Genomic DNA, 27,411 nt, shown 5'->3' with positions numbered 1-27,411 from the left:
TGTTGTTGCTGACTTGTTGTGCCAATGATCTTTATTTTGTACCTGCTGTTAGCTACAGAGTACAGACTTTGTTGTTTTAATTTTATTGTTGAACTCTTCTTTTATTTGGAAATTTATTAAAGTCAAGTGGTGTACGCTTAATGTTTGTAATTTTTCCGAACAGTGGAAAGTTCTCATGTCATGGAACTAAACGTTGAAAGTATTTTAGTACGGAGTAATATTTTTTTTCGTATTAGTTGGTATTTTTATACAAGAAATTTATCGTATTTTCACCCGAAATTCACCCGATCCACCCGATTCACCCGTGGGTGATGGATGGATGGAATCCGGGTGATAGGCAAGCCGGGTGATGGATGGATCGGGTGGAGCGGATGGATGCGGGTGATGCTCCACCCGACCCAAATCCCATCCATTTCCATCCCTATTCATGCCAACCTCAATTGGTTTCTGAGAACCCTTTAATGAATTGAAGCCATATCAATCCGGTTACTCGGGAAACATTTGCAGTCCATCTTTCCCGCTACACCAAAAGGCCGAAGAAAAAATGGCACATCTCCCCTCCTCATCCTTTCGCTCTCTACTCAACATCATCATCCACCATACTTGGTTTCCTGCACAACCACCATTTCTATCTCTTCTTCCAAAACCCTCTTCTTCCACACTTACTCTTCTCTGCGGACCCATCTGCTCTAAACCCTCCTCAAACCTTCATGCTCTTAATTCCCAATTTCCTCATTCAAAAGGTACCCCTTTTAATCTCCTTTTTTTTTGTTGTTGCATTTTCCTCAATTTTATTGCATTCTGAGCTCATTTTGTGTAAATTTTTGCAGGGGATTTGCTGATTTTGAAGCAAGATGAACGGTTTTCTGGGTCAATTGAGAATACCCAGATGTCAGCCTCTAGTACAATTGCTGCCATTGTTACTTCTTTGGGTGGTCCTTCTGCTGCGGTCGGTATTGTCAGGTTATCGGGGCCTTCGTCGGTGGAGATTTCTCGTAAGGTGTTTCGGCCAATGAGAGAAGCGAAGAAGAAGGAAGAAGGTGGATGTTGTTTGTGGCGGCCTACAAGCCACGTTGTTGAGTATGGTGTGGTTTTGGATCATCTTGGCAATGTTGTTGATGAGGTAGTAAATTTAATAATTTTTTTCTTTTGTTATATATTTTCCTCTTTATCTTACTTTCATTAATTCCACTTTCTCCTTGTTTATATTTTTAACTTCCCACTCCTTTCTGGTTTGATTGGTGACAATAACGATCCCCTACGACGATTCATGTTAGCCGACCCCAAAATATTTTGGGACTAAGGCTTTGTTGTTGTTGTTGTTGTTGTTGTTATGTGATTGTTTTAGGATTACATTGTGTTTTGAAATCATTTTAGTGTGGAAACTGTGGAAACATAGGATGAAGGAAAACTATAGACAAGTTACTACTTTTTATTGTTTGGATGTTTATTGAAGAAAATTATTGAAAAGTAGGTGGTTTACATAGTCATTGGTAGCAGAGGCCGATCCAGGAATTTACTTTTCAATAATTTAAGTAAATTATTAAAAAGTAAGTGGTTTACATAGGTCGATCCAGGAATTTACAAATGGGGGTTAAAAGAAAAATTAATGATTTGCTTTCTAATTTCTCATATTTGCTCTTTATAGAGGGTTAAAGTTAGGTAAGTACTCAAAACATTAAAAATGACATAATAAAATATGTGGAGGATTTATGAATTATAATTTTTGATTTTTATAACAATAAAACTCAATCCCTAGTCCAAATTGCAACAATAACTTGGCGCGATTTCAATTTAAAATGGAAAAAGCAAGATTTTCATACTTTGAAGGAGATTTACTTTATTACAATAATTGCCACTGAACAAATAGCACACAAAGACACTAATAAAAAAAAGGAACATCATTCTTAACGCTTATGGGGCATTATGCTATTATATACGAAGGAAAAAAATTAAGCCTCTAAGTCTAAGAAACATGGAATTATAAGTCTATAAAATTGGAGTATAAAAATACATTACTAGAAGTATATCTTGTGAAAATTACAAAATCTTTTTGAAGAAAAAATAACATTACTATTTTTGTTTTGTGTTTTTGTAAAAGAAAAATCATAAACCATTATAGAAGAAAAAAAGGCGGTGATGGAAAAGGAAAAAAAAAAACATGAAGAATTTAGATGATCAACGAAGGACAAGTAAGAGACAAAAAGAAGCGGGAAAAAAATCATATTTAACCTCCGTTTAAGAGGATTCGAACCCTGACTACCTATGTAGCATAGTATTCAAGCAACCATTATGCTACACTACAAGTATATTTCATTGTCATTAATATAAGTTAATTACACATAAGTTAACTATTTCAAGTGCAATTAATTACCCCAATATCAACGTTACAGTTTTTTTCAAAATAATGGGGTCCCTGTGGACCTATATAGGTCCGCTCGTGATTGGTAGTTTGGTTTTCATATCTAACATAAAAATCTTAGTTAGGATTTTAGAGACTTTTGTAGACCTACCAATTAGCAAATGTGTGCTGTTTAATTTCGATTTGAGTTTTGTGGAAAATTTTCTGGAAGTAGGCTTAAATATTGAGTTGGGAGTCATTGTAATTTGAAAATCCATCGAAAAGTAAAATTACGGTAGACTATAGAAAAATAAAATTGTGGAATATACTACTTTTCATTTGTTTGTGTGTTTAATGAGTAAAAGTCTAGAAATGTTAGTGAAAGAGGGTATCGAGACATAAAATCAAGCAAATAAGGATTTTATTGAGACATGAAATCAAATAATTGTCTAGATTAGTGGAGAGGTAACTAAGGGTTTTCTTATTACAATTGTACTACACAAACGCTATGCATTAAGTTCTTTCCCTTCTGCAATAGTGTCACTTTTTGTAGCGGTGTAGCTCGTGTAGCCCGTGTCTATTGTAGGATTAAGTAATACATTCTATCAAAGATGTGATACCAAGGTATTTTTTATTTGCGAAAGATGTTGTATTAGTGTATGAGACTAGAACCAAGGTTAACGCACGGGAACACATTTTAGTATTTTGAAAGTTTAGGTTAAGTTGGAGCAAAACTGAGTACATGGAGTGCTATTTTAGTATTAGGAGCAATGCTACCTAATTCTCTAATCACCCTACGAACATCGAACCGATAAGGCGAATATAACATGAAAATGGTACAATTTTGGTCTAATTTAACAAATTAAGTAGCGCATTGCAAACCTTTACCCAATCTAATACTTGCGAATCAGGTAACAATGATTAGGAGAGAGCTAAATGAGGAAGTAGAGATATCAAATGGTAATGAGTTACCTCTAGGTGAACGTTTTATTATTGTGGATCGAATTTCCAAATAAATGATGATAATTGACCTGTAAGTACATGATTAGGCTTGCAGGGTAGGGCCGGAGGCAAATATGTTAGGAAAAAGATGCTATAAAAGCAGGATATTCTAGTAATAGTTGGGTTGTTGGGGGTGGCAAGGGGTATGTTGGGGTTTGATGTAGTGTGGAGATGGGTTTGATGGGCAATAAACTAAGGAGGCATAAGGAGAGGCTTGGAAGGTGGAAGAAAGGTTACGTAGGAAAATCCAGCGGGGCCTCTTGGTTTCCAGCGGGCGTTGCTGTTGCGAATTTCTTCTTCCTTTCGTGATCAAACGGGTGGCCAGCCGGCCTGCTGGTTTTCACGTCGGCTCTTACTAGGTTCCTCTCTTTATGTTTTGATCAAGGGATGTAGCTTGTTTAGAACCCTTGGATTTTCTAGTATACCCTAGCACTATATATATACTCATAGTATGCTTATTTTAGAGAGAGAGTTGTAGATTTAAGAGAGAGAAACTCCTCATTAAAAGCTCATACACTTAATGTTTAAGTGAGGGAGAGTTGTGAGGTGAAGCTTGCTTAGCTTGATAATCTCTTTGTAAGTCTTCATCATAATTTCTAGTGGATTGGTGGGTTTTCCTTCCGGTGCTCGGGTTTCCCACGGTAAACTTTCTTGTTTTCGTTGCTTGGTTTTCTTGTTTATTTCTCAATTTTGTTAATGGTTGTTATCACAAATTAGTTTGAACACTTCTAATTCACAACAGGGTACTCCATCTCAAGTGGGTACCATTGGCGTTTTACACTCTCATGTGAGAGTTGATTGGTCTACATGGGTCTGGAATAGGCTTTGTATTCCTAAGCTAGTTTTATTTGTTAGAAGATAATGTTAGGGAAATTGAGAACACGGCAACAGTTGGTTAAGTCCCAAATCACAAACCATGGGGCTTGCTCCTTGTGTGAGGAAGCACCAGAATCCTTAGCACATTTGTTCTTCAGTGTAGATATAGTAGGAGATGCTATGTGATCGGGAAGGGGTGGTTCAAGTTGGAAGTAAACTTCTTAGACTTAGGAAAATGTAACAAGTGGTTCCTAAAGGCTAAAGTGGGGACATTTGAGAAGTTGGTCTTGTAGGTCGCTGTGGTGGCTCTTTTGTATAACAGTTGGGAGCAACGTAACAATGTAGTTTGGAATCGGTGTATGATACTCCACCAAAGAGGGTTAGCAGAATTAGGCATGATGTTTGCTTGAGATTTTAGGTAATTTTCCCAAAAAATTGCAATAATGTCAAAATGTGGTTAGGTAGCTCAATGTGTAGTTATAAGCGTATGCTCTGTTGTTCGTATAGGTCTTTGGTGTGGGAGACCCTTCATAGAAGGTAAGCCCCTCCTTAGATCTTAGTTGTACTTTTGTAAAGTTTAGTTGGTGGTTTATACAATTTTTCTTACTTATTGATCGAAAAATAAACTACATGATTAAGTTTGGGTTGTTCAAATGTAGAACGAGCGTAGCAATTGGACTATTTGCAATTGTAGTGTGCCTCTAATGTTAAAGGAAAATTTAATGGATGAATAGGCTAGGGTTAGAATGATGGGAATTTGGGGAAAATCATGTTAAGAAGAAGGGTGTATACCGTGTAGTAGACATGCATATGTTGAGAATCTGAGATGGATGCGTGAGAACACCACGTGGGATAAATTAGGATTCAAGATTTTATGAGGAAAGTTTGAGTTGCAGACAATGAGGATTGAGGACAAAGATAAGAGAGAACCGGTTGCAATAGTCATATGTATAATTTTAAGTTGTGCGAAAAAAAGCTGTCACTTTAAGTAGTATATTGATGATTAGGTTTCCCATATGCCATTGTTATCTAACATATGGTGAAAGGATAGAAATACCCCATATTTGTTGGCTTTATTTGTATATCATGCAATTTTCTAATATTTAGGGGGGTTGGGACATTATTTACATGCACGTAACAATTCCTTCTTTACTTCTTTTTCATTTTTTCCCCATTTTCATATAACAAAATATTATGAGGGGTCATTATTTTCTAATATTTGGAGGGGTTGAGACCTTTTTTCTTTGTGAAATTATGCGTGAAGTTGTTTCTGCACTCTCGCATCTACAGAGTTTTTTTTAAGTCTATAATACTTTATATTGTGTAGTTTTAGCGTGCTCACTTATCTGTCATATCCAAGAAAACATGCCAATCTTAAGATTGTTGTTAGGTTTTAGTGGTTCCTATGATGGCTCCAAGATCTTACACTCGTGAGGATGTGATTGAGCTCCAGTGCCATGGTAGTGAAGTATGTCTTCGTCGTGTGCTAAGAGCTTGTTTAGATGCAGGGGCAAGACTTGCTGAACCAGGTGGGAGCTTTTATTGGTAGTATAAAAGTAATTTTGTTATTTTGCGGCCATTATCTTTCTTTTCTTTGTTGCTTTCTGTAATCTAATTATTAATTAGTTCTAAGGTCCGTGATGACCGACGACTCCCTTGGGAGGCCATTTTGTTTAATTGATGAACATCATGGAGTAACAATCAAGTGCAACCAAATAATGTTTTGCTCAAACAACACAAATTAGATATACTAATTGAAGTTAAAAACATTGCTGTATACAACATCATTCATTTCATTATCATTACCCCATTGCCTTCAAAGAGGCTCCCGCAACAAGCGGGGTACGGGGGCCGTCGGACGTACGCAACCTTACCCCTACAATTGCAGAGAGATTGAAGAAAATATGTCCTTGCGTAGCTCTAGGTGCTGAGTTGGGTGGTCTTTAGGAAGAGCTTTTCAGATAATATGTGAGATGAGATCAACTAATCTGTAGGATTTCGGATTTTGTTCAGCAAAAAGGATCGCTAAAGTATTTGTTCTTATGTTTCACACTTTCACTTGTACATATGCTAAAAGGTGATATACAAGAGTTTCTAGACCTCTTCTAACTTTTCTGTAGCCATTTGAATCACGGAGAATAAAATCACAGAAGCGGTTGCAGTGTCGCAGAATAGGCTTGTAATGGATGTAATGGAACGAATTGCGGCTAATGCGACATGGATATTTTTAAATATTCACCTAAATGGAATTAAAGCCTCGGTAATGTGATCAAACCTAAAAGAATATATTGTGTCGTGTATATCATTATATGCTGAATATTATAAATTAAAAGCGATATGTAAAATTAATTAGTAAAGTCACTAATTGCTTTTCAAATAATTGACCAAAATCAACTAACAATATCAATCCACCACCAGTGCAAACAAATTAGAAATTACAAATAACGTGGATGCCCAATCCCTTTATTCTTATTTTATCGTTTCCACAAATTCTTATTTATAAGTGGTGTACAATAAATATTGTACACCGGAGTAAAAATTGACTCAAAATGCTTAAAAGTTACATTTATATATGTAAAAGTTATCTATTTTTAATGATAAATTTGTTCATTTGAATAAAAATTATTTCTTCAAAATCACTAATATGTATAAATTAATCATTTAACCCTTTAAAATGTTTAGGAAAAATTGATATTATCAGTCCCAACTATGGCCGATTTACTTTAAAAGGTCTCAACTTTTGATTATCTCATAGTGGTCCCAACTATAGAGAGTCCTTTCCAAAAATGGTCCCTTAATTAAAATTAAGTGCTAAATAACTTAATTAAGACTCATATCTCTCGTGCAATAACCATATTTTTTAATTAAATGAAGTAAATAGAATAGTATGATATGCTTAAATCAACTTAATTAACAGTTTAATAAACTAAAGGACCATTCTGGGAAAACACACCTTAAAGTTGAGACCACTCTAGAATAATCAAAAGTTGGGACCTTTAAAAGTGAAGTGACCATAGTTGGGACTGTCAGTATCAATTTTTCCAAATGTTTATCTATCAACTTTTTATTTTTATAATGTACGGAGTAAAGTTACAAAAAAGTAGGTTAAAGTTACAAAAAACTGCATAAAAGTTATCTTGGTGTACAATAAGTTTATTGTACACCTTGTGCGCGCAAGACCTTTTGTATCCTTTCTCCCTTAGGTGTGTGAATGCTGTTTCTCTGCTGCTTTACCCACCTCCTTTTCGGCCTGCATTACTTCCTTGGAGTTGGAGGCAGGGAGGTTTGGGCTTCTGTATAGTTTTGGCCATGAGAAGTATAGAAGATTGCTTTTACCTTAAATCCTTTGGGCTGCAGAAAGGGAAGTTTGGGCTTTTGTAAGAGAAACTGGTGCTCTAAGGAGGGTGGGAGGTACAGGCGTCTAGGTCCGTAAGAGGTAAAGTGGTGAAAAATTCCCCTCACCTCAACTCGATGTCCATTGTTGAGTTTTGGGCAGGTATGGTTTCCCAAAACTGAAATGTTTGAAGGATCTTGGCTAGAACAGAAATGATAAGGAGATATAAAGTCCTGTTCAGTAGCTTTTATGGATTGAAATAATTTATGATAGAAGAGAAGGAAGAAGGCATGAAGGACAAGAAAGGGTTTCTCCCAGAGTAGAATTATGCTTACTTGTTCGTAAAATCGTTAGCTGGAACTTAAAAGTTGATGGAGATCTGGATTATGGATGCCAACATTAGTCTAAGCTATCCTTTGAGCTCCAGAATCCCATTTTATTTCCTGATGCTGGAAAACGAGATGTTTTTGGAGGAGACATTAGGTATCCTGGTGTTGTTCCCTTGGTCTGAAGGTCCTGTAATTTGTGTACTCACCTTGTCACCAATCCTTATTTTTCTGAATATAGGTTCTACAACCCATCCCTTTTTTTGTAAATTGACTCATCTCTTATGCGTTCTTGAGTGTCATTTTTAATCTTTACTATGTTAAGTAGACCCGACCCGAAACCAACCCGAAAATACTGGGTCTTGAACAAGATTTTGTGACCCATAACCTGATTTTATCCGAACCCGAACAACCCGAAGTAATGGGTCAAAACCCGACCGAACCCATTTTGACCCGACCGATTAAAAATCGTTGTATTTATAGTAAAAAAATGAGATTACGAAGAATTTTAAGCGCATTAAACACGTTAATATTGTTGGGTGTAATATGATTTGAATTATCCACCATTCTATGGTTGAATTTAACTAAATATAAACTAGTTTATTAAGATTTGTTAATTTATGCACATATTTTGTATATTTATTACCCAAATTAATGAAAATGTAATACGCGTTTTAAAATCTATAAACCCGCTGGGTCGACCAGAACCCGAAAGGTCTTGGTGTTGAACAAGCATTTGTAAACCCGAACCTGAAAGTGACCGAACCGAACTAACCCGAACCCAAGAGTTATGCATGCTATGCTGTTTTGCAAAAGGATATCTTGACAAATATTTTTCTTCATTAAGATCCATTATTGATTTTGTGAATCGTATTCCTTGGGATATGGGAATTAGTTGCATTATCTTACCAATGAGGTTGCTGAAATAGTTCGTGAAAGTCCCGCCCTTTCCTTTCTTTGCAATCTGTCTTTTCCTGCATATTAGATCATTAGTATTTCTCTGATCTTGTTAGATGTTTGACAAGCTCCATCTGTGGCCAAAACTGTAGGAATCTCAAGTTTAATTCCCTTGCAACTTTGCACAATAAAACTCAAGAATCTTAGTAAGACCTTTCCAACTTGTATATCTGGCTTGTGTGTTCTTATCTCCCAATACATTATTCTGTTTTAAAAGATGATAAGTTATGGGGCTTAAGGATCTTGTATATCTGGCTTATGGATACTACCCAATGTTCCACCAAAACAATTTTATATAATGATTGCTCACCCTTTTGAGGGAACTTTTTACTGTTTCAGGAACCGATTCAATATGTCGTCCTTGACAATTTCTTTATTCTCTTTCTCAGGCGAGTTTACTCTTCGTGCTTTTCTAAATGGTCGCTTGGATCTTTCCCAGGCAGAAAGTGTTGGGAGGCTTATTACTGCAAATTCAGTGGGTGCTGCGGATGCAGCCCTAGCCGGAATTCAGGCATGTGTTTATGTATTAGGATATCTTCTTTTGTGAATACCTTTCCTTTTTGAATATTTTACAACCTTGGGTAAATCTTTTGATAGGGAGGTTTCTCACATCTTGTCAAATCAATTCGAAAACATTGCATAGAATTACTTACTGAAATCGAGGCACGTCTTGATTTTGAGGAAGACATGGCACCTTTGGACTTGGTATCTATTTCCAATAAAATACATGTGATGGTAGAGGATGTACAAAAGGCATTGGAAACTGCCAACTACGACAAGCTTCTACAATCAGGACTGCAGGTGATAGTTTGATTTTCAGCAAAAGTTATGGACTGACATTTCATCCTTTTTGATCTGTGTAAAATTCTTCATGTCTTGGTTTGTTTATTCCTCCCCTGAGCAGGCTAGCAGATAAAAAGTACTTCGTATCTTTTATGTGAATCTTTTTTAAGATGACAAATAATTTGGGTCTTTGTATTGTCTCTCTGTAAAAGCTAACTATCAAGAATATCGAACTTATATGTGGTTAATTTATGAGGGCATATATATCTATCTTTCTTTAGCAATATAAGGGTTTTTGTTTTGTCTGGTGGATAATAATACAAAACTCCTTTGGCAGGTCGCTGATGATCCCTAAAGCTTGTGTTCCGCTGTTTATGATTTTACACTACTTACTCTGCTAGTCTGCTGTATACCTTTTGTTTCTTTGCCCTGCTTAAGGCCATTTATTTGATTTACCTAAAGCCCAGTAGTTGTTGGTTAATGTCTTCACAAAGATGAATCTTGTTTTGGTGAAATACGGAATATTGTGTTGGTGAAATATAAAATATGTAAATGGCATAATTCTCCCTCAACATAGGTGTGGAAACTGGAAAGTGGTAGTGTGTCTTGATTATAGTTACATCATTACTTCTATTGCCTTTTTTTTTTATGTACTAAGAGCTGATGTATTTTGTTTTGCAAACTGTTTGCAGATTGCAATTGTTGGCCGGCCTAATGTGGGAAAGTCAAGCCTTTTGAATGCTTTGAGTAAGGTACAAACCAGAAATTCTTTGCTCATTTTTAGTGAACTGTTCACACATTTATGATAATTCTTGTAACTGTATTTGTTGTTAAAAATAACAAATTTAGCTGATTAAAGCAGTAGCTATTTCATGGTATATGAAATGCATGGACTTACTCCTAGGAACTAAACAGGAACCTTTTTTTCTTGTTTCTCAAAAGCCGAAAAATAGATGGATGGCGTAATTTCTCCCCCCATAAATGACATGTAACATGGTTTAGTTTAATTTTATGTGTTTTTTGAATGCTTGTTTGCATCTACAAACTGTTTTACCAATAAGTATTTCATATTTTATTGTGCGTAATCTGTGGTTATTTGATCAAACTATTTACAATGAAACTCTATACAAGTTTCAAAAGGCGTTTCAAAGAATCTGAAGTCACATGAATGAATATCTTTTGTGCTATGATCAAGTTCACTGGGTGACATGTAAATTATACCCAAAGTTGGTTATCTTCCATATACAAACTTCCAATGCTTTCACTTAGCTAAGCTCTAGCTATTCCCCAAATCAACCAGTTTGCTTGAACTCCTAGTTCTAGAAAGGGCAGCTGAAAATGGAAATGATTGGTTTTTATTTCCTCGGGAAATGATCGGAGAGAGAAAAAGTAGTGTGTAAAAAGTTGGTGTATGGTTGTGGCCCAACTTGAGAGAATAAGTAGGGACAAAAAGCTTAGGAAAAATTGTTTTAAATAAGATTTTTTTGGTATTTACTACCTTAAAAATACACCACTTTTGTATTTACTACCTTATCAAAATTTTATTTTAAATTACTACCTTAAAGTTCTATTTTTTTTGTATTCACTACCATTTTACAATTTTCTCATCTTAAAATTGAGATATCTCTCTCGTTTCTTTATCATTTTAAGTGATTCAAAACCCATTCTTCTCATTTATATGTAAGGATTCCATAGGGATCTTGCCTTTAACATTTTGTAAAAAGTAAAACAAATTAAATATCATTTGTAAAATTTTAAAATATATATGCATTATCAAACGATTTTTTTTGAAATGACGTTCTCATTGAAATCCTTATAGAAAAAGGAAAATAATGAACTTTGAATCACTTTAAACGATTAAGAAACGAAAGAGATATCTTAATTTTAAAATGAGAAAACTGTAAAGTGGTAGTAAATAAAAAAAAATTGGAAGTTTAAGGTAGTAATTTAAAATAAAAATTTCATAAGGTAGTAAATACAAAAGTGGTGTATTTTAAAGGTAGTAAATACCAAAATTTCCTTTAAATAATCTAACTTTTCGATTTCCCCTTAATAATCCAACTTTTGGATTATTATCTAATAATCCAAACTTTGCACCCAACTAGTCACTAACTTGATATAGCAGGTTACATATAGACGTGTCATACAACTGTTCGTTATAATTACTTAATATAATTTCTTTTAGAATTTTTCCCCCTTTCTTTCCTTCCGTCAGTATTTTTTTCTTCTTATTTCCTTCCTCCTCCTACCTTCCTGCCTCCGGCAATGGCGACAGACCACCCTTGTCTTTTTCCTCCTTCCTGGCTTCCTCCACGGCTCCACCACCCTACATCCCTTCTCTCACTCCTCCTTCCTCCACCGCAACCGTTATCCAAATCCCACCACCATTATCATTATCATCATAGTCAAAATCAACAAAATCATAAATCGAAGAGATGGAGAATCTCATCCACTATTTCAACCACGGCGTATCACCACTACACCGACCCATCACTGAACGCTCGACTTTGCGACACCACGAAAGGCCGCTGACGGCTTTGAGCGCATCTCAGTTTGTCGGAGCATGTGCATCGTCTTCTCCGGTGTGCACAAGTTTTTTATGTCACCTTCCTCTATGGTCTTTTCCTACTCAACATCTCCTAAAACTTTTCAATTGTTCACGATTGGTTTATTGCTAATTTGGCGTGATTATTCTTTGCTTTGTTGTCAAATTGGATTTTTAGGGATTTGTATGTGATATTTGTAAATGATGAGGTATATTGTCTTACTGTAATTTTCTATTGAATTGGTTAATTGGGGAATTCGGGAACTTGAAATTGGTTAATTGGATAAACTGGGAACTTGGAATGGTTGATTTGAGAATCTGAAACTGGTTATTAGGCCGGGAAGCTCCACAGAAAGTACAACAACAAATAAAGAAGAAAGCTCAACTAATAGAAAAATGGAGGAGGAAGGTGTAGGCAGAAAAAACAAAAATAAATTAAAAAGTTGACTTTCTTAGCCGGTTTCCGGTCATTTAGGTTCAATAAAAGTTAATGAGGTCTAAAGTTTAGATTATTAGATAGGTTGGGTTATTAACAGAAAATCGTTGAAGCTTAACAAAGTGGTATATTGCAATTATTAAGGGACAAACAGAAAATTACTTCTATCATCTCGGCCCATTATTGAAGTTTTAAAAGTGCAGAAAAGTTTCGTTATCATGCCTTATTCTTGTAAGATGTCAGGGGTCTGTACAAGGTGTGATGCTGGTGGCATTAGTTGTGCTCATGAGACGTGTTTATGCTATTTGATAAGTTGTGTGATTTTTTAATCATCTTGGTTATAGAAACAAAATAAACCTCCCAATGAGTTTCAGATCAAAATGATGTAGGGGATGCTAGTAGTTAGGTTGCCTTGAGCATTTGTAGTTTTTAAGTTGGATCAGGTGGCAGTTTTGTAGCTCTTAAGTTTTAGCTGAGGGTTATAGGCACTAGGCATGAATACTGCTTAGTTTTTATTTTCTTCTTTTGTCGTCTGTACAGATACTGTACGAGAGTTCTTTGATTCATCTCCCCGTTTGATGTGTTTAATCTGGTATGTTCCATGCTAAACTGATTGGAATACGTGGCTTAATTCTTTATTCAGAGTGAGAGAGCTATAGTCACTGAAATTGCTGGGACCACTCGGGATGTCGTTGAAGCCAGTATTACAGTTCAAGGTGTCCCTATTACTTTGCTTGATACTGCCGGAATTCGGGAAACTGAAGATATAGTTGAAAAGATTGGTAAGGGCATCTATTATATTTTGAACAGTAAAGCCCTATTCTAGTAGTGCAGCTAGATGGTACACTGTCTGTGATATTTGATTTTAAATTGAAAAGAGACAACCGTACCTCAAGCTGACTTGGTTTCCTATCTGATTTTGCTGGTTTTGTAATTTGTATGGACCTAGCTGATCTACTCTCCAATCCCTTCCTTGGACTGTTTACTACAAAGTACGAAAGTCCTAAGTTTGTTTATGTTGGTTGTAGTCAACTTGAAGTTTATTGTATCAAGTTTGATTCGTTAACTTACTAGTCAGAGAGAGAAAAAATATGTAGGAAAACATGTTACAATAAGTATAATTATAGGATAGCCATGCTAGTAACAGCTTTGGCATTGTAGGTTGTGTACTTGTCTGTTTCTTTGATCATAATACTGTGGTCTCGTGCATTGTTGAGTGCTTGAGCTGGTTTCTGTTAGATGCATCTACATGTAAATTTGTAATGCAAATTTGTAATATATATGTGGGTCAGCTATTGTGAATATTATGAAACAAAACACTCAGCCACCAAAAACAATTTTTTGTACTTGTCAGTTGTCACTATATATTGTTTCTGAGACTTAGACATTGTCTGTTGACATCCTGCCTAGTTGTTACCTTTGAGGCTCTGTTGTATGAGCTTCTAAATATACATGTAAAAAAAAACTAGGGTTTATGCTGTTTGGTGGATGGCAGATATTCAGCTGCCTTGAACTTGTTTTGACATTTTTGGTTGCAGGGGTGGAGAGATCTGAAGTTGCTGCCTTAGGTGCTGACGTCATTATCATGACAGTTAGTGCTGTTGATGGTTGGACAATGGATGATAATAGGCTTCTAAGTAGAATTCAATCTGCTAAGGTCTCTCTCTCTCTCTGAGCCTTATCACCAGTGTGGTAAATAAGGGAATGTCTCCCGCTTATTTTGCAAAAATCATAGCTATCCATGATGCTCTGTTATACTTTTTTCTGCATATTTTATCTTTTCTTACTTGTTTTTTGTTTGTGACTTGCTGTTGCTTTATCTTGTTTGTGCAAATACACAGGATATGAGATCTTTTACACCAATAATTCTCGTCATCAATAAGATAGATTGTCTTCCGTCCGCATATGCTGAAAGCTTCAATGTCAATGACGGTAGTTTTGCTAGGTGTATATCTACATGTGCTGTCACTGGTGAAGGGCTGGAAGATCTTGAGAGGGCAGTATCAGAAGTTGTGGGTCTGAACAGCATTTCTGCAGGGGGGAGAAGATGGACAATCAACCAGGTTAGCTACCTTCAACTGTGTTATTTCATCTTCCTATAAATTTCTATACCCTTGGATTACCACCTTCTAGCTCCTAGAAAGGTAGCCAAGATGGGAAGGGGGATGACGGAATATGTGGAAAGATAGAACTAGTTAATGTTCAAAGCCTTTCACTAAAATTTAATTCTCCAGATGTTTAAAGCTAGAATTCATTTGGAAAGGTTCCTTTTTTTCACCCCCTTTTGTCTGCCTTGTTTTCTTCTTCCTTTTATCTGCCATGTAAGTTGAGGTCTAGCACTTGAAAACCTTTGTGCCTAAAAATGTGCATATTTAGTGAAATCTTATTTCTATATCCGTGTTTCCGCTGACTCTTGACAATAAACATCCTTTTTTGTTCCTCCTTTTTCCAAAAAGGTTTATAGAATTGTTTTAAAGTCGTGGGTAGGTTGTGTGCAAGACCTGGTTAGCGTCATGTCTTCATCAGTTAGCCTTTCTGCCGCCTTATATTCCAAAGGGTAAAGAAAACTGGTCTCTGAGCTCTTGTTTTATCACGTGTGTGTTTTATCACGTGTGTGTGTTTTACTACTAGGGATATGTGTACTTCTTTCCCTCTCGTATCATCTTATAAACTTGAGAAAAGGGGAAGTCATTCTGGAATACCTATTATCTTAGATTCGCTCTCTCATTGCCATCTCATTATGCTTGAGCAGAAAAAGAAAATTATTAGGAACATGCTTTTGTGCACTCCTTTGTTTCAGTTTTGTTTTTTTACCCCACTTCTTATTAAGGCCAAACAACTTTAAAAGCTTGAGCTATGTCCTCGATGAATAGCCCAAATTTCTCGGCACAATAAAGGCTATTATGATATCTAGGATGAGCAATGTGTCAAACTTTTTGGAATACTAAAGTTCATATTTTTTTCCCTTTAATTTTCTTTTTGAAGGAATACTAAGGGGATGTTTGGTTATGAGAGGTCGGAGAAATTAGAGTTTTTTTAGGTGAATTAGAGGTTTGACCAAGTCAAAAAGCTAATGGGAGTGTTTAGTTAGGAGAGGTTTGGAAGAGAGATATGGGATGAAAAAACTAGTTTTGAAAGAGCTTTTTGCATTAAAGGTCTGAAGAAGTGGGTGTAAAATGACAACTCTATTCTAATAGCTAAAATTACAACTCCTACCAACCTACATCGCTTTCCAAACACTTTACAAAAACAACTAATTCAACCAGCTAATACAAACAGCTAGCAACTAGTCAAACCAGCTAGCATCGAATTGCCAAACAGGGCTTAAAGCTCAGATCTGAAGTAACACACTGTAGAGATTCAGAGAGCGGTTTTGTCTCAGTGTCCTGCAACAGTGCTACACACCTTGCTCTCCAAGTTGATAAATGTTGTTGTGAAGCTGTGGCGGCTTGTTATCCCTTTGATAGATTTGTCAAAATTTTACAGGGTTTAGTGGTTTACTGCCTTGGCTCTGATAATTTTCTGCCTTAATGAAACTATGTAGGTAATATTTTCTCCAGTAAGTCTTCTTTGGCTCTCAGACCTTTGGCAAAAGTGCAAAACCTTGCAACTTCATGATGGATGGAGACTTATACCGAGTAATTATTTGTGATCGCAAGAACTTTTTTCTTAATTTGATGTGCTGAACTTTAAAATCTTAAAGCCTTAAGTTATACAGAGTATCTGCTTGTAAGTTTGTGATATCTACTAGTTTAAGGTTAACCATTTTTTTGTAATTGAAAAATTAACAATAACATTTTGAGAAACAGTTAAAACGGAGGGTTAAAGGTAATGAGATCAAGAACGAGGTTGGGAGGGAAAGGAAAGAAAACCCCTTTGATTAATTGAGTTGTTTGGTGACATTTTGTGTCTTCACCTCTTTTCCTTTTCTCACTACTTCTCCACCATAACCTCTGTCCTTCATAGTTTCATATTAAAAAAAACTCCGTCCTTCGTGCGGCGCCGCCCCTCCGCTCCTACTCGGGCTGCCTCCGACTCTCCCTCCCCGCTTCTATTGACGCCGCACACTGTAGTTTCCGTCGCCGTCGCCCCCCTTTCTCATCCTTCTCTTAGTCTCACCTCCACCGTTAAATGTTGATTTTGAGGTTTTAAAGGTCAAATTCGACCCAAAAAACTCTAGATCTAGAGTTTTACGGCCGAATTTGACCAAAAAAACAATAATTATTGATGAAAAGGTATTTTAAACTCTTTCTCCTATTTTTTTCCCAAATCTTTTGGGCTACAAATTTCCGGTGGATGTTGGTGGTAATTTGCGGTGGCGGTGTTGTTTGAAAGTGTATCGGTGTGGGTTTATGGGATGGGGTAGCTACGTGGTGGGGGTAGTTTCAGGTAGGTGGAGGTGATTTCTGGTGGTGGTGAAGGGTGATTTAGGTTGGGAAGGTTGGTTTCGGTTGATTTCGTGGTGGTTTCAGTCTTTTAGGTGGGCTTTGGGTGGTCGTAGCTGGGTAGAGGGTGGTTGGATAGTGGAGGAGGTGTTGGTTAGATTTGGCGGTGGTAGGTCGGGTGGTGATGCTGGTGGGAGGTTGTGGAGCGGTGATAGTGGAGTACTCATGGTAGGTGTGCTGGTGAGTTAAGTAAAGGGAATGCAAATACCTTGGGGGGATGGGGAATGAGAGTAGAAGGCAATGGTTGGGGGTAATAATCAAAGGGAATGGGAATGGGAATGGGAATGGGAGGATATCATTCCCTTTGTTGTTTGTTATGCCTATTTCTTCATTCCCTTTACCCTTTTTCATTATTGAGTTTATCCCAAAACCTTCTACACTCATTCTCGTCGCCGTTCGAGTTCACCACCTCCGTCGCCGCTCAAGTTTCACCATTAATAGCTTTACCATCGCCGCTCGAGCAACCTCTTAATTATGGCTTTAAATAGTCAAATTCGACCATAAAAACTCCGGATCTGGTGTTTTCATGGTCGAATTAAACCATTAAAACCTCAAATTCGCCCATGAAAATGTGACAAAAGGAAGAGGAAGGCGGCGGCTGCGAAGGAGAAGAGGCGGCGGCTAGGTCTGCGAAGGAGAAGAGGCGGTGTCGGTGCCGCCAGCCTTCTTCTCCGGCGATTGGTTTTCCTCTACTTTCTTCTCATTCTCTTTGTGTTCCCCAAACAATATTCTAAATCAAAGGGATTCATTCTCATTCCCTTTATTTCCCTTTGTTGATTCCATTCCCTTTACCCTCTGCGAACCAAACGCCCCTTAGGATAATAGAGAATGAATTAAATTGCATAACAAACAACAACAAAAGAAAATAACCTTGTTCATTCTCTTTCGTAAATGTTAAGTTCATTCCCGTAGGAATTGTGTTTAGCGGACTTTTAGTACACCAAGAAGGTAGATTGAACTTGAAATGACAATAAGGTTGGCCTACCTGGACTGGACCAAGTTCGGTTGGCTTTGTGGAGCTGTCCAGGTTTCTTCTCCCCAGCCCCATTCATTTGTTACCTCACTCAAGCTCTTCATATAATGGCATGGCATGCTTGTTATATATATATATATATATATATATATATATATATATTATGGTGCTGATATTAATTGTTGTCAACAGAGACAATGTGAGCAGTTGGTACGTACCAAAGAGGCTTTATTGAGGTTAAAAGCTTCAATGGAGGAAGAATTGCCACTGGATTTCTGGACAATTGATTTGAGAGAAGCAGCAATGTCTCTTGGTCAGATTAGTGGAGATGACATCTCTGAAGAAGTTTTATCAAGTATCTTCAGCAAGTTTTGCATAGGTAAATAAATGAACTCTTTTCCATGTTTAAGTCCTTCTCAAGAGATTTATCATAATGTTTAATGAGCTTAGAGAAGTTGCTCCGACAAAGACTAATAGATGGTAGAGGTTGATTTTCCTTTCAACTCTCTTTATCTTGTGTGTTTTTGGTCCGCAATTTCAGCTGTATGTATAGGTTACATCATTTAGTACCGGGGTTTTCTCTGTAAAATACAGTTGTTAAAATTTAGAGCATAAGTAGGCAATAATATCAAATCCCCTGAAATGGCACATTGCTAAATGCATTTGAAAATGGATTAACAATTTCCTTAACATATACATTTCTGTACACACACACACACAACATTACCGATTTACCGGGCCCTAAAACAATTTCCTTAACCTCAGCTTAGAACGTAAAAGGACGGGGTAGCTGGATGATCCAACAATTACCCAGTTTATTAATCAATTCTCATTGTTTTTAACGTACATACATTCAAATTGAATCAACCTTTGGAATCTCCCGATGGTTAATCAGGGGTCTTCAACTAGTTTTGGAGAACATGAATGAACAGCGTGGGCTACTGTTAGATACATGTTGTCTTCCCCTATTAATGTTGTGAAATCGGATGCATGTAGCTTCTCAATTACCACTGGCCCTGGATTTGCCAAAGCAAGCTACATGGACATAAACATAATATGTCAGCGTACTTGAGTAGTATATATTTACAGCATTCATGACTCGTGTTGGATATATCTAGATCAACTCGCCATAGTAGAGGTAGAAAACAAGTGGTTCATATCATATTTGGATACTGACTCATTCGGTTTATGTTTACGTTCTAGTCAAGTGTACGTTGATTAGATGAGTTTTAACTTGTGTTCTGATCGGTTAATCAGTTAAACCAGGCCTTGTCATAGGGTCTTAATTAGTCTTAGACAAATCTCTTAATCATTTTAACTCATGCAGAAAGCTGTGTACGTACCTGCACATTTCTTTTCTGTAAACTTTTGTGCAACTCTTCTAAAGCATGGATGCCACTGGTATCAATGTCGGTCACAGCTGCATCAACCCCCCAAAAAAACCAGAAATTATCAAGTTGAAAATTGATTTCGTTTGCAGTACAGTACGTAGTTGATCAGTTTTCTTCTACTATTGTATTCTATTGATCATCCTATCATATCATATCATATCATATTATATCATATCATATCATATGGTATCGTATCGTATCGTATCATATATAATGAATAGCTTGCTTACGTGACATCTCCACGATAAGAAACTGGATCCTTGGTCTATACATCTTTTTCCTCTTCTCTTCCTCATCGACTAACCATCTCAATATCCTGTAACACGTACAACAAGTCAACAACCACACTTTATTCTTTGAGAACCATGAGTTTTAATATTTGCCGCAAATTTCATTCTTGGCGTTATCTAATGCAAATGACATTGACACTACATTATTCAGCACTTGCTGTAGAATTTGTCTTTCATGAGAACAACAGACCAGAGATGTTATGCGACGACGACCCAACAAAAGTTGTTAAGAAACAAGAATAATTTAAAAGTGAATTCAAAATATTACCTCTCCTTTATGTAATTTGAGTTGGAAAAGTAGATGGCTGAATCAACTCTTATAATCAATATACCAGGAACATTAGTGGCTTCAGGATATTGCTGAAGATTTCTGTAAATGGTCGAGCCTTGGAGATTGCCAAGGAGTGCAGTCCTTGGCCTAGTAACTTGCAACAGGATTTTGGCAAAAGAAATAACTACCTGTATGCATGTATGTATTGGGTATAAAATCAATTTAGCAAACAAAAACCCGAGGGGAAAAACAGAAGAAAATATGAACAAGGGTTTACCGCGATTAAAAGACCAATCTCAACAGACCCGAAAATGACACCAAAAAAGGCGCCCATACATGCAACAAAGTCGAATTTATCAATCTTCCATATGAGAATAGCAGCCTCATAATCAATAAGGTTGATGACGGCAGATATGATGATGGACGCAAGTATGGCATTTGGGGTGTACTTAAAAAGAGGTGTTATGAACAACAAGGTTAGAAACACAATGAGTGACATAACGATGTTTGAGACTGCAGTTTGACAGCCTGCCATGTAATTCACTGCAGATCGAGAGAAGGATCCTGCAACCATATGTCTTAATCATTCATTAAGAAAGATAATAATTAATTAATTAATCATTCAACTGATGATCGAAAGTCTTTCATGTATTTACCAGTGGCAACATAGCAGGAAGTCATTGATCCCACAACATTCATGGCCCCTAGAGCTACCATTTCTTTGTTGCCATCTAGTTGGTAGTCTTTCATTGCTGCAAATGTTCTTCCTATTGCTGTGGCTTCCTATTATCAACAAGCCACACTTTCAGTTCAACATTCTAATTTCTAAATATAACCAATGCCCATTGAGTAGGAAAACTTACAGTTAGAGCTATCATACCCGCCACTGAACCGATTTTAAAACCTCTCACAAGGTTTTCACCAGAAAAATATAACAGATGCACTGATGACGGGTTAAGTCCTTTTTCTATGTGATTCACCTACAATCAAATCAATGTCAAAACTTAAATATTCGCGCTCTTTTCTCTATATTTCTAAATGAAACTTAATGTTAATTGGCTTACTATTGCTACTCCCTTCTTTTCTGCATCAGTTACAAACACAAAAAATGTGGATAGAATGACTGACATCAATGGAGCAATTGCCGGCACCCAAAATAGTTTCTTGTTTTTCTTTCCCTGTTGATCAGAATATTAAGAAAAGCTTAACTACAATACCATGAAAGACAACCCATCTTTAAATTTACTTTTTAAGTTTATTTCTTACGATCATCTTAGCAAAGAGAAGGAAGGCCAGAAAGACTGATCCGATCAATATCGTCTGCCAGTTCCACTTCAAGTAGTGAAAGATGAAAATAGTCAGACTTGAGACTAGTATAAAAAAAAATGAAAGGATTATATATTTAGTGTAGAGATACTAGATAGCGAGAGTTTACCCCATGATGGATGGAACCAAATACTGACTGTAAGACAGATATTATATCTGATTTCTTTGTAAACTGCTTGGACTTGATCCCAAGAAATCCTTTGAGCTGTTGCAATGCGATTGTGATTGCTGCTCCACCCATGAAACCGACAATAGCCGCATGGGATAGGAAGTCGATTAAGAAGCCTAATCTGATGACATTAATTAACGTAACGTGAGTTAATTGCTACACTAGTGTAATTAAAGAGAAAAAACCAACAAAATTTGAGACCTGAAAAATCCAAGGGTCATTTGGGTGATCCCTGCAAAAAACGTTGCAGTGAATGCAAGTCTCCGGTACTCTACAGGATTTTTAGTAGGATCAATCTCGTTCTGAATCAGAGTCCCTAGTAGAAGAGAAACAACAGCCACCGGTCCAATGGCGATATCTCTTGAACTACCCATGCAAGCATATATTAATGGAGGTATAAAGCTAGAGTCTGCAGTAGTATACACAAACAACAAACAACAGGGTATATTATTTATTAATTAATTGATATCGCGTATTTGCACCCTGACTGCTAAACAAAAACTAGAGGTTGTAGTAGTAGTAGTAGTAGTAGTAGTAGTAGTAGTAGTAGTAGTAGTAGTAGTAGGGCTTACATAATCCATACTGAGGGTCTAAATTTGCAAGTTTAGAATACCCTATATCCTGTTACACCAACAAAACAAAGAGAGTCACACATGAAACACCAAACTTAGAAAAAAAAAAAAAAAAAAAAAAGGAATTTGATTGCATACCTGAGGGATACAGAGACTGGCAATAGTGAGGCCAGAAATGAGGTCTCCTCTAAACTTGTTGAGATTATAACCTCTTCCCCATTCAAGGATAGGAAAGACAGCTTGAAGACCGAGAATAAACTTCCGGGACTTTGACTGATCCTTGAAATGTCGTAAAGGATCATCAGCAAAGAATGTCTCCTTCACGGTGTTAGTGAACTCCTTGAACAAGTTTTGCTTAGATGGGACACCGACTTTATGGTGAACATCTAAGTCCGAGTTCTGGTTGTAACGCTTGGATGATATGCTAGACATATCAATCTCTTTGGTATCGGCTTCTCCATTTGTTGGAAGATTGGCCATTGAAGTGTTTGGGAGAACAGGGGGAAATAAAAAGGGGTGGTGCTAATGCAACTTAAATCTGAAAAAATGTAACATTCATATGAAACAAGTTGCTTAAGAATATTAGTATGAAAAGTAGGCGAAAGAGAGAAAAAACTAAGTAGCCGAAGAACTAAAAATCAAAGAAATGTAGCTATAAGCTGGAGAAAGTGAAAGTGAAAGTGAAAGTGAAAGTGAAAGTGACTGATTGAAGTTACTACAATTTGCAAAAGATCAAGAGGGTCTCAGGGCTTTATAAGTTGTGTCCAAGATCAACTAGTCAAAGTCAATAGTTTTGTTAGGAAAGTTGTCAACATAAACAAATGGGTGGATCAGAAAAAATATATCACGAGTAAATTAAAAATAAAAAATAAAAAATAAAAAATAAAAAATAAAAAATATGGCATTATAGGAGGATCAATAATACACGTACTAGTTGTAAGTTAGCGAGAACCAGATACTATTATCATTTCCCCTCAAAAAAAAAAGAAAAGAAAGATAGTATCATCATTTGGTTAATATGTACGTTGTATATTGCTTAGCAATGAAGCACATTTTGGATGAAGCTAGGTTGACCTAAACATGTAGGTGAAGTAACTGGGTGTGCTTGAAATCATGCCTTATCACAACAGTACTAGTCATAACTCATAACTCATAACAGAAGAACTTGTAGAAACAGTTCCAATCACTTACTATCTTTGGAAAGTGCAATACAATATTCGGAAGCAATCTGTTTAATTAATTGTTAGCTGAGATACAACTACATAATACATTTGGACATCCAAAAACCTTTTTATCGATAGTTGAGTTGACCCATATTGGAGGGTTGTTATTGTATCATACTTTCTATCAGATTAGTTGGCTTCAGAAGTTTGAATTTTCTCAAGTCAATTAATCAAGCTGTAAATGTAATCAGCCTGTAAGCTTTAATTTCAAGTGATGGTTTCAGATACAGCCTTCCCCATAAAACTGCATTGCTAAATGTGAAATGGCTAATAGCACGAAATTTTGTGTTTAATGTGCCCATAATTTGAATGATTGTTATTTGTGAATTGTGACAATACAATACACCTCTGGTTCATCGATGTACTAGTTTTAAACTAACAACATTATTTTCATACAAGAACCAATCACCAAAAAGAGTTCCCATACATGAAATTTGGTGTTCTATGACTTTTTTTAGAAAATAGGATAGCGATTCATGACATGTTACCCGAGGTGATTTCAAGTCATTTTACTATATACACCCGTCTTATACAAGAATTTACCTCAAACATACTGGTAAAGACTACACTAACCGTCAAATCAACCCTCAAAAGTAGCAAGTGATTGATTAATTAACAACAAATATTTTGGATTTGATTAGCCAAAATTAGCATATGTTCGACGCTACAAATGGTCAAATGGGGGGTTGTTACTCCAGTAAGAAGCTACTTTCATGGAAGAATAAAAGAAATCTAAGGAAAGGGACAACCACACCTGTTATACATGATCATTCATAAATGCTTTTCATTCTAACCATTCATAGTGGGGACTCATTTCATCTTTTCATGACTTCCAAAAACTTCTCAATCAAAAAATTAGAAGAAAAAAAAAACATTTAGGAAAACAAAATAAAATGACATGATTCTTAAAGTACAAACCAAAAAAAGAAAAAAGAGGGGTGTACCTTGTAATGTGAGCACATTTGAGGGTACCTGTAAGGCTGAGGAACTTCTAGTGGTACATAAATTATCATTTGGGTTAAAATCCCAGGTAACAGTAATAAAAACGGTTGTGATTGCTTGAAAGGTCAAAAGGAAGGGCTAGGGGTTTTTGGATTTAGACTTTACTCGTTTAGTTTGTTTGCTAGCTTACGTGTTTTAATCTGAAGATTTGAACAAGATAAAAGAACAAGAAATTAACCGTGTTTAAAATTGAAAAATGTAAACTTTATTTTGTTGCATTTGTATTGCCTAGAAAAACAATGGAGAGAAAAGGGGAGGAATTACTACCTGTTTATAATTGTCCCGGTTCAATGAACCTGTTGAACATTTTACACCTCTCTTTTTTAGTTTGCACTTTCCATTTTTCTCTGATGATTTTTTACTCTTTTTTTGGTGATGATTTTTTAATTCTTAGAAAGCCAAAAAGGGGTTTGATGAAAAGGATGAGTGTATGAAATAAAAAATATATTGGTAACTAGATTAGATCCCGTACACGAACGGATTTTGATCATTTTTTTCAAAAAATATTTAAATAAATATCTCTCAAACTACTGCATAGTTATAACATATTTAACATACTCGTTTAAGTTTATTCATCTAATATGCATATTTAAAATGCTAATGTGTTAATTTGACTAAAATATTCAGTCATATATTTTCCATTATTAATATAGCAATTTGACTAAAATATTACCAATTAGAATAATTATTATTACATCATATCTATTATTGCCATAATTTATAAACTAAATTTTATTTCTATACATAAATAATTTATAAAAAAGGTAGAGAATAAAAATAAAATAAAACAGATACAATTTTTTTTTTTGAAAAGTGGTTTTTGGCGGGAAAAAATCCCCCAAAAATTAATACGTGTCATTCCTGATGTCTCTTTTATTATATAGTAATAGATAGATTTTTTCTCAAGAAAATTAAAGTGAAATGTTTTTTACAAAAGATTTAAAATGAATTGTAAGGTTAATAGAATAAAAGTATGAATAAAGAGAAAGAGTTAACTTGTATTTCATAATTATGATGTTTTAATAAAATATACTTCATAAAAAAAAAGTTAATACGTACATAAACCTTTTTAAAAATTGGGATTTGGGAAAATAATGAATTAGTGAGCAAGGAACCTAGTATTTGTACTAGGACCATATTGCTTACAACATTCATCCACCTAATTCTTCTCATACCTCAATAGATTTTAAATCTATTTTTATTTGAAAAAATTGACGTCGTCTGTTTCAATTATGACCGGTCTTCTTTAAAACGTCTTAACTATTGACTAATCATGAGTCAGTCTTTGAGAATTGATCTTTTAAAAAAAAAATTATCTTCCCTATCCTAATTATCAGCTCCACCCCCATATATTATTTTCATACATCGAAGTCCGAGAGCCCTGCCTTTTGAAGGGCAAGATAAGAAAGAGTGTTGTTAGCATGTTAGATTCCTTTTACCTATATAAATAATGGTAAAGGATTGATTTTTACGAGTAGCTCTCTTCCCCTATTGGTCTGCGAGAGAAACTATAAATACATATCTGATTTGTGTGGCAACACATATATCAGAGTAAAGGACAAAAAAAATGCTGGCAATTTTTTTTTTATATTGATTATGAATACGAAAAAAATGAAAAAATGATACTTTTTTTTTTAAAAAGAAATGGTACTTGTTTTTAAAGGAATGATACTTGTTTTAAAAGAAATGGTACTATTTTTTAAAGAAATGTTACTTGTTTTAAAAGGAATGATACGTGTTTTTTTAAGAAATGATACTTTAAAAAAAAAATGTAATTTCTCTCTCCACTTTGTCACTTTCTCTCTCTACTATCATCTCCTTCTCTCTTTATTTTTTTTTCTCATTCTCTCTCTGTTTTTTCTCTTTCTCTCTCTTATTTTTTGTTCTAATTGTTGCATTTTGTCTTTATCTCTTACCATTTCCCTGTTTTGTCATGTTATGGTGTGTGTTTTGTTAGGTTGTGGGGTGATATGTGTTTGCCACACATATTTGATATCCGCCTCTCCAATCTCATTGGTCTGCTGTTTATCTATTTTGGGTTTCAACTTTTATATGTTTTGTGACTTACAACCATTTAAACTAGTTTTTTTTATTTCTTTTGTTGTTTTTTCCTATCCACGTGGCACAATATTATTGCTAGTTTATTTTTAAACTAATGCATGGCGTTGTTACATTAGTTGTAGGGTCATCTAGCTTGTTTTAAGTCCTTTCAAGGCTGGAACTTAATGGTTATTTTGTTTCATAATCGACATACCTAAATTTCTGTTTCAAACACAGAAAGACTCACATTCAAAGAAAACAAAAACAATATTTGTTTGAATGAAATGGTCAATTAAGGGTTGAGTCATGTATGCCTGAATAAAACAAACAACTCTTTATCAACAAAAACTTTACTAGGTACAGATCAATTTCTTGATTTGAGTTCCACTAATCTTTGACATTGTTGCTTAGACCATATCAACAAGTTAACATTCTAAAGCTCCATAGTGATGGACTTTTGAAAGTTGAGTGATTTCTAGATCATTGAAGACAAGCTAGTCGTACTTGTTAAAAGTAACAAAAGAAATGAACTATTTTAGAAATCCTAGACAATAGAGTTGAAAGCTAATAAAGTTTTATGACTTTATTATTTCACCTGGGTTTGAGTGAATATGAATTTATTTACTCAATGTGATACGAGTTTCAATATGTTGTCTAGTTCAAAGATTCATACACTACTACAAAAATAGCCTAAGAAACCGGACAAAACTAGGCAAAGAAACCTCACTTTATACGGTGTCTAGGTACGTAGTAGGTCTATTAGCATAAGAGACCATAGTTTTGGTCTTGTTTCTTTGATATATATAAGAAACCGATTTTGCCAGGAAACTGGTTTCTTAGACCCTGTCCTGTGAATTTAAATACAAAGAATAAGAGACCGAATTGATGAAATATGTGGTTTCTTTGATTGTACTAGGAAACCACTTTGTTACACAATGCGGTTCCTTTGGCTTTTTTAAGGAGACTATATTTTAAGCATCTACGATTTATTTGATACTCCTCTGGTATGAACGTCTGCAATCTAAGAAACCAAATTTATTTTGATTTTTTTTTTTGGTTTTTTTAAATAAAATTTTAAATGGCTGCTATAACCAATAAATTATTGGCAGATAATTTATTTTCAAATTAAATGATACCTGTTAGATTCCATCCAATATCTAAATTGGCTC

The 27,411-nt window shown here is 35.5% G+C and overlaps 2 protein-coding genes across 3 annotated transcripts; one reads left to right on the top strand and one right to left on the bottom strand.

Moving 5' to 3' along the window:
* Positions 1 to 481: 481 nt before the first annotated feature.
* On the top strand, positions 482 to 18,461 carry LOC110804813 (uncharacterized). 2 transcript variants are annotated; one of them, XM_056827557.1, is made up of 10 exons: positions 482 to 743; positions 831 to 1,123; positions 5,550 to 5,688; positions 9,166 to 9,291; positions 9,378 to 9,577; positions 10,252 to 10,311; positions 13,184 to 13,322; positions 14,079 to 14,197; positions 14,382 to 14,603; positions 18,151 to 18,461. In XM_056827557.1, exons 1-10 carry the CDS (start codon positions 545 to 547, stop codon positions 18,343 to 18,345), a joined length of 1,692 nt encoding a protein of 563 aa, XP_056683535.1. In that variant the 5' UTR covers positions 482 to 544; the 3' UTR covers positions 18,346 to 18,461. The 2 variants fall into 2 exon arrangements, with proteins under 2 accessions (XP_056683535.1, XP_021866115.1); XM_022010423.2 differs by having other exon boundaries at positions 483 to 743; positions 9,166 to 9,287; positions 9,374 to 9,577.
* A 100-nt stretch (positions 18,462 to 18,561) lies between these two features.
* Positions 18,562 to 24,355, bottom strand: LOC110804812 (sulfate transporter 1.2). Its single transcript, XM_022010422.2, has 14 exons — positions 24,145 to 24,355; positions 22,116 to 22,515; positions 21,978 to 22,026; positions 21,607 to 21,814; positions 21,346 to 21,526; positions 21,177 to 21,242; positions 20,975 to 21,088; positions 20,774 to 20,890; positions 20,567 to 20,693; positions 20,188 to 20,474; positions 19,908 to 20,098; positions 19,580 to 19,665; positions 19,302 to 19,378; positions 18,562 to 18,993 (listed from the first exon to the last, which is right to left on the bottom strand). Exons 2-14 carry the CDS (start codon positions 22,455 to 22,457, stop codon positions 18,850 to 18,852), a joined length of 1,989 nt encoding a protein of 662 aa, XP_021866114.1. The 5' UTR covers positions 22,458 to 22,515; positions 24,145 to 24,355; the 3' UTR covers positions 18,562 to 18,849.
* Between the last annotated feature and the right edge of the window lie 3,056 nt (positions 24,356 to 27,411).

This window comes from Spinacia oleracea, chromosome 4 (genome assembly GCF_020520425.1).
Source record: "Spinacia oleracea cultivar Varoflay chromosome 4, BTI_SOV_V1, whole genome shotgun sequence".
NCBI lineage: Eukaryota > Viridiplantae > Streptophyta > Magnoliopsida > Caryophyllales > Amaranthaceae > Spinacia > Spinacia oleracea.
The sequence above is the reverse complement of the archived record's forward strand: the minus strand, read 5'-3'. Positions and strand labels throughout refer to the sequence as shown.

Bases quoted from the DNA above. Each gene is read 5' to 3' on its own strand.
- LOC110804813 (XM_056827557.1), top strand. From the start codon at position 545: ATGGCACATCTCCCCTCCTCATCCTTTCGCTCTCTACTCAACATCATC. The intron at 14,198-14,381 runs GTCTCTCTCTCT...GCAAATACACAG, and splicing joins GTAGAATTCAATCTGCTAAG to GATATGAGATCTTTTACACC. The intron at 14,604-18,150 runs GTTAGCTACCTT...TGTTGTCAACAG, and splicing joins GAAGATGGACAATCAACCAG to AGACAATGTGAGCAGTTGGT.
- LOC110804812 (XM_022010422.2), bottom strand. From the start codon at position 22,457: ATGGCCAATCTTCCAACAAATGGAGAAGCCGATACCAAAGAGATTGAT. The intron at 21,527-21,606 runs GTCTCAAATTTT...TAATGTCATCAG, and splicing joins ATGACCCTTGGATTTTTCAG to ATTAGGCTTCTTAATCGACT. The intron at 21,089-21,176 runs GTAAGAAATAAA...TCTGATCAACAG, and splicing joins TTCTCTTTGCTAAGATGATC to GGAAAGAAAAACAAGAAACT.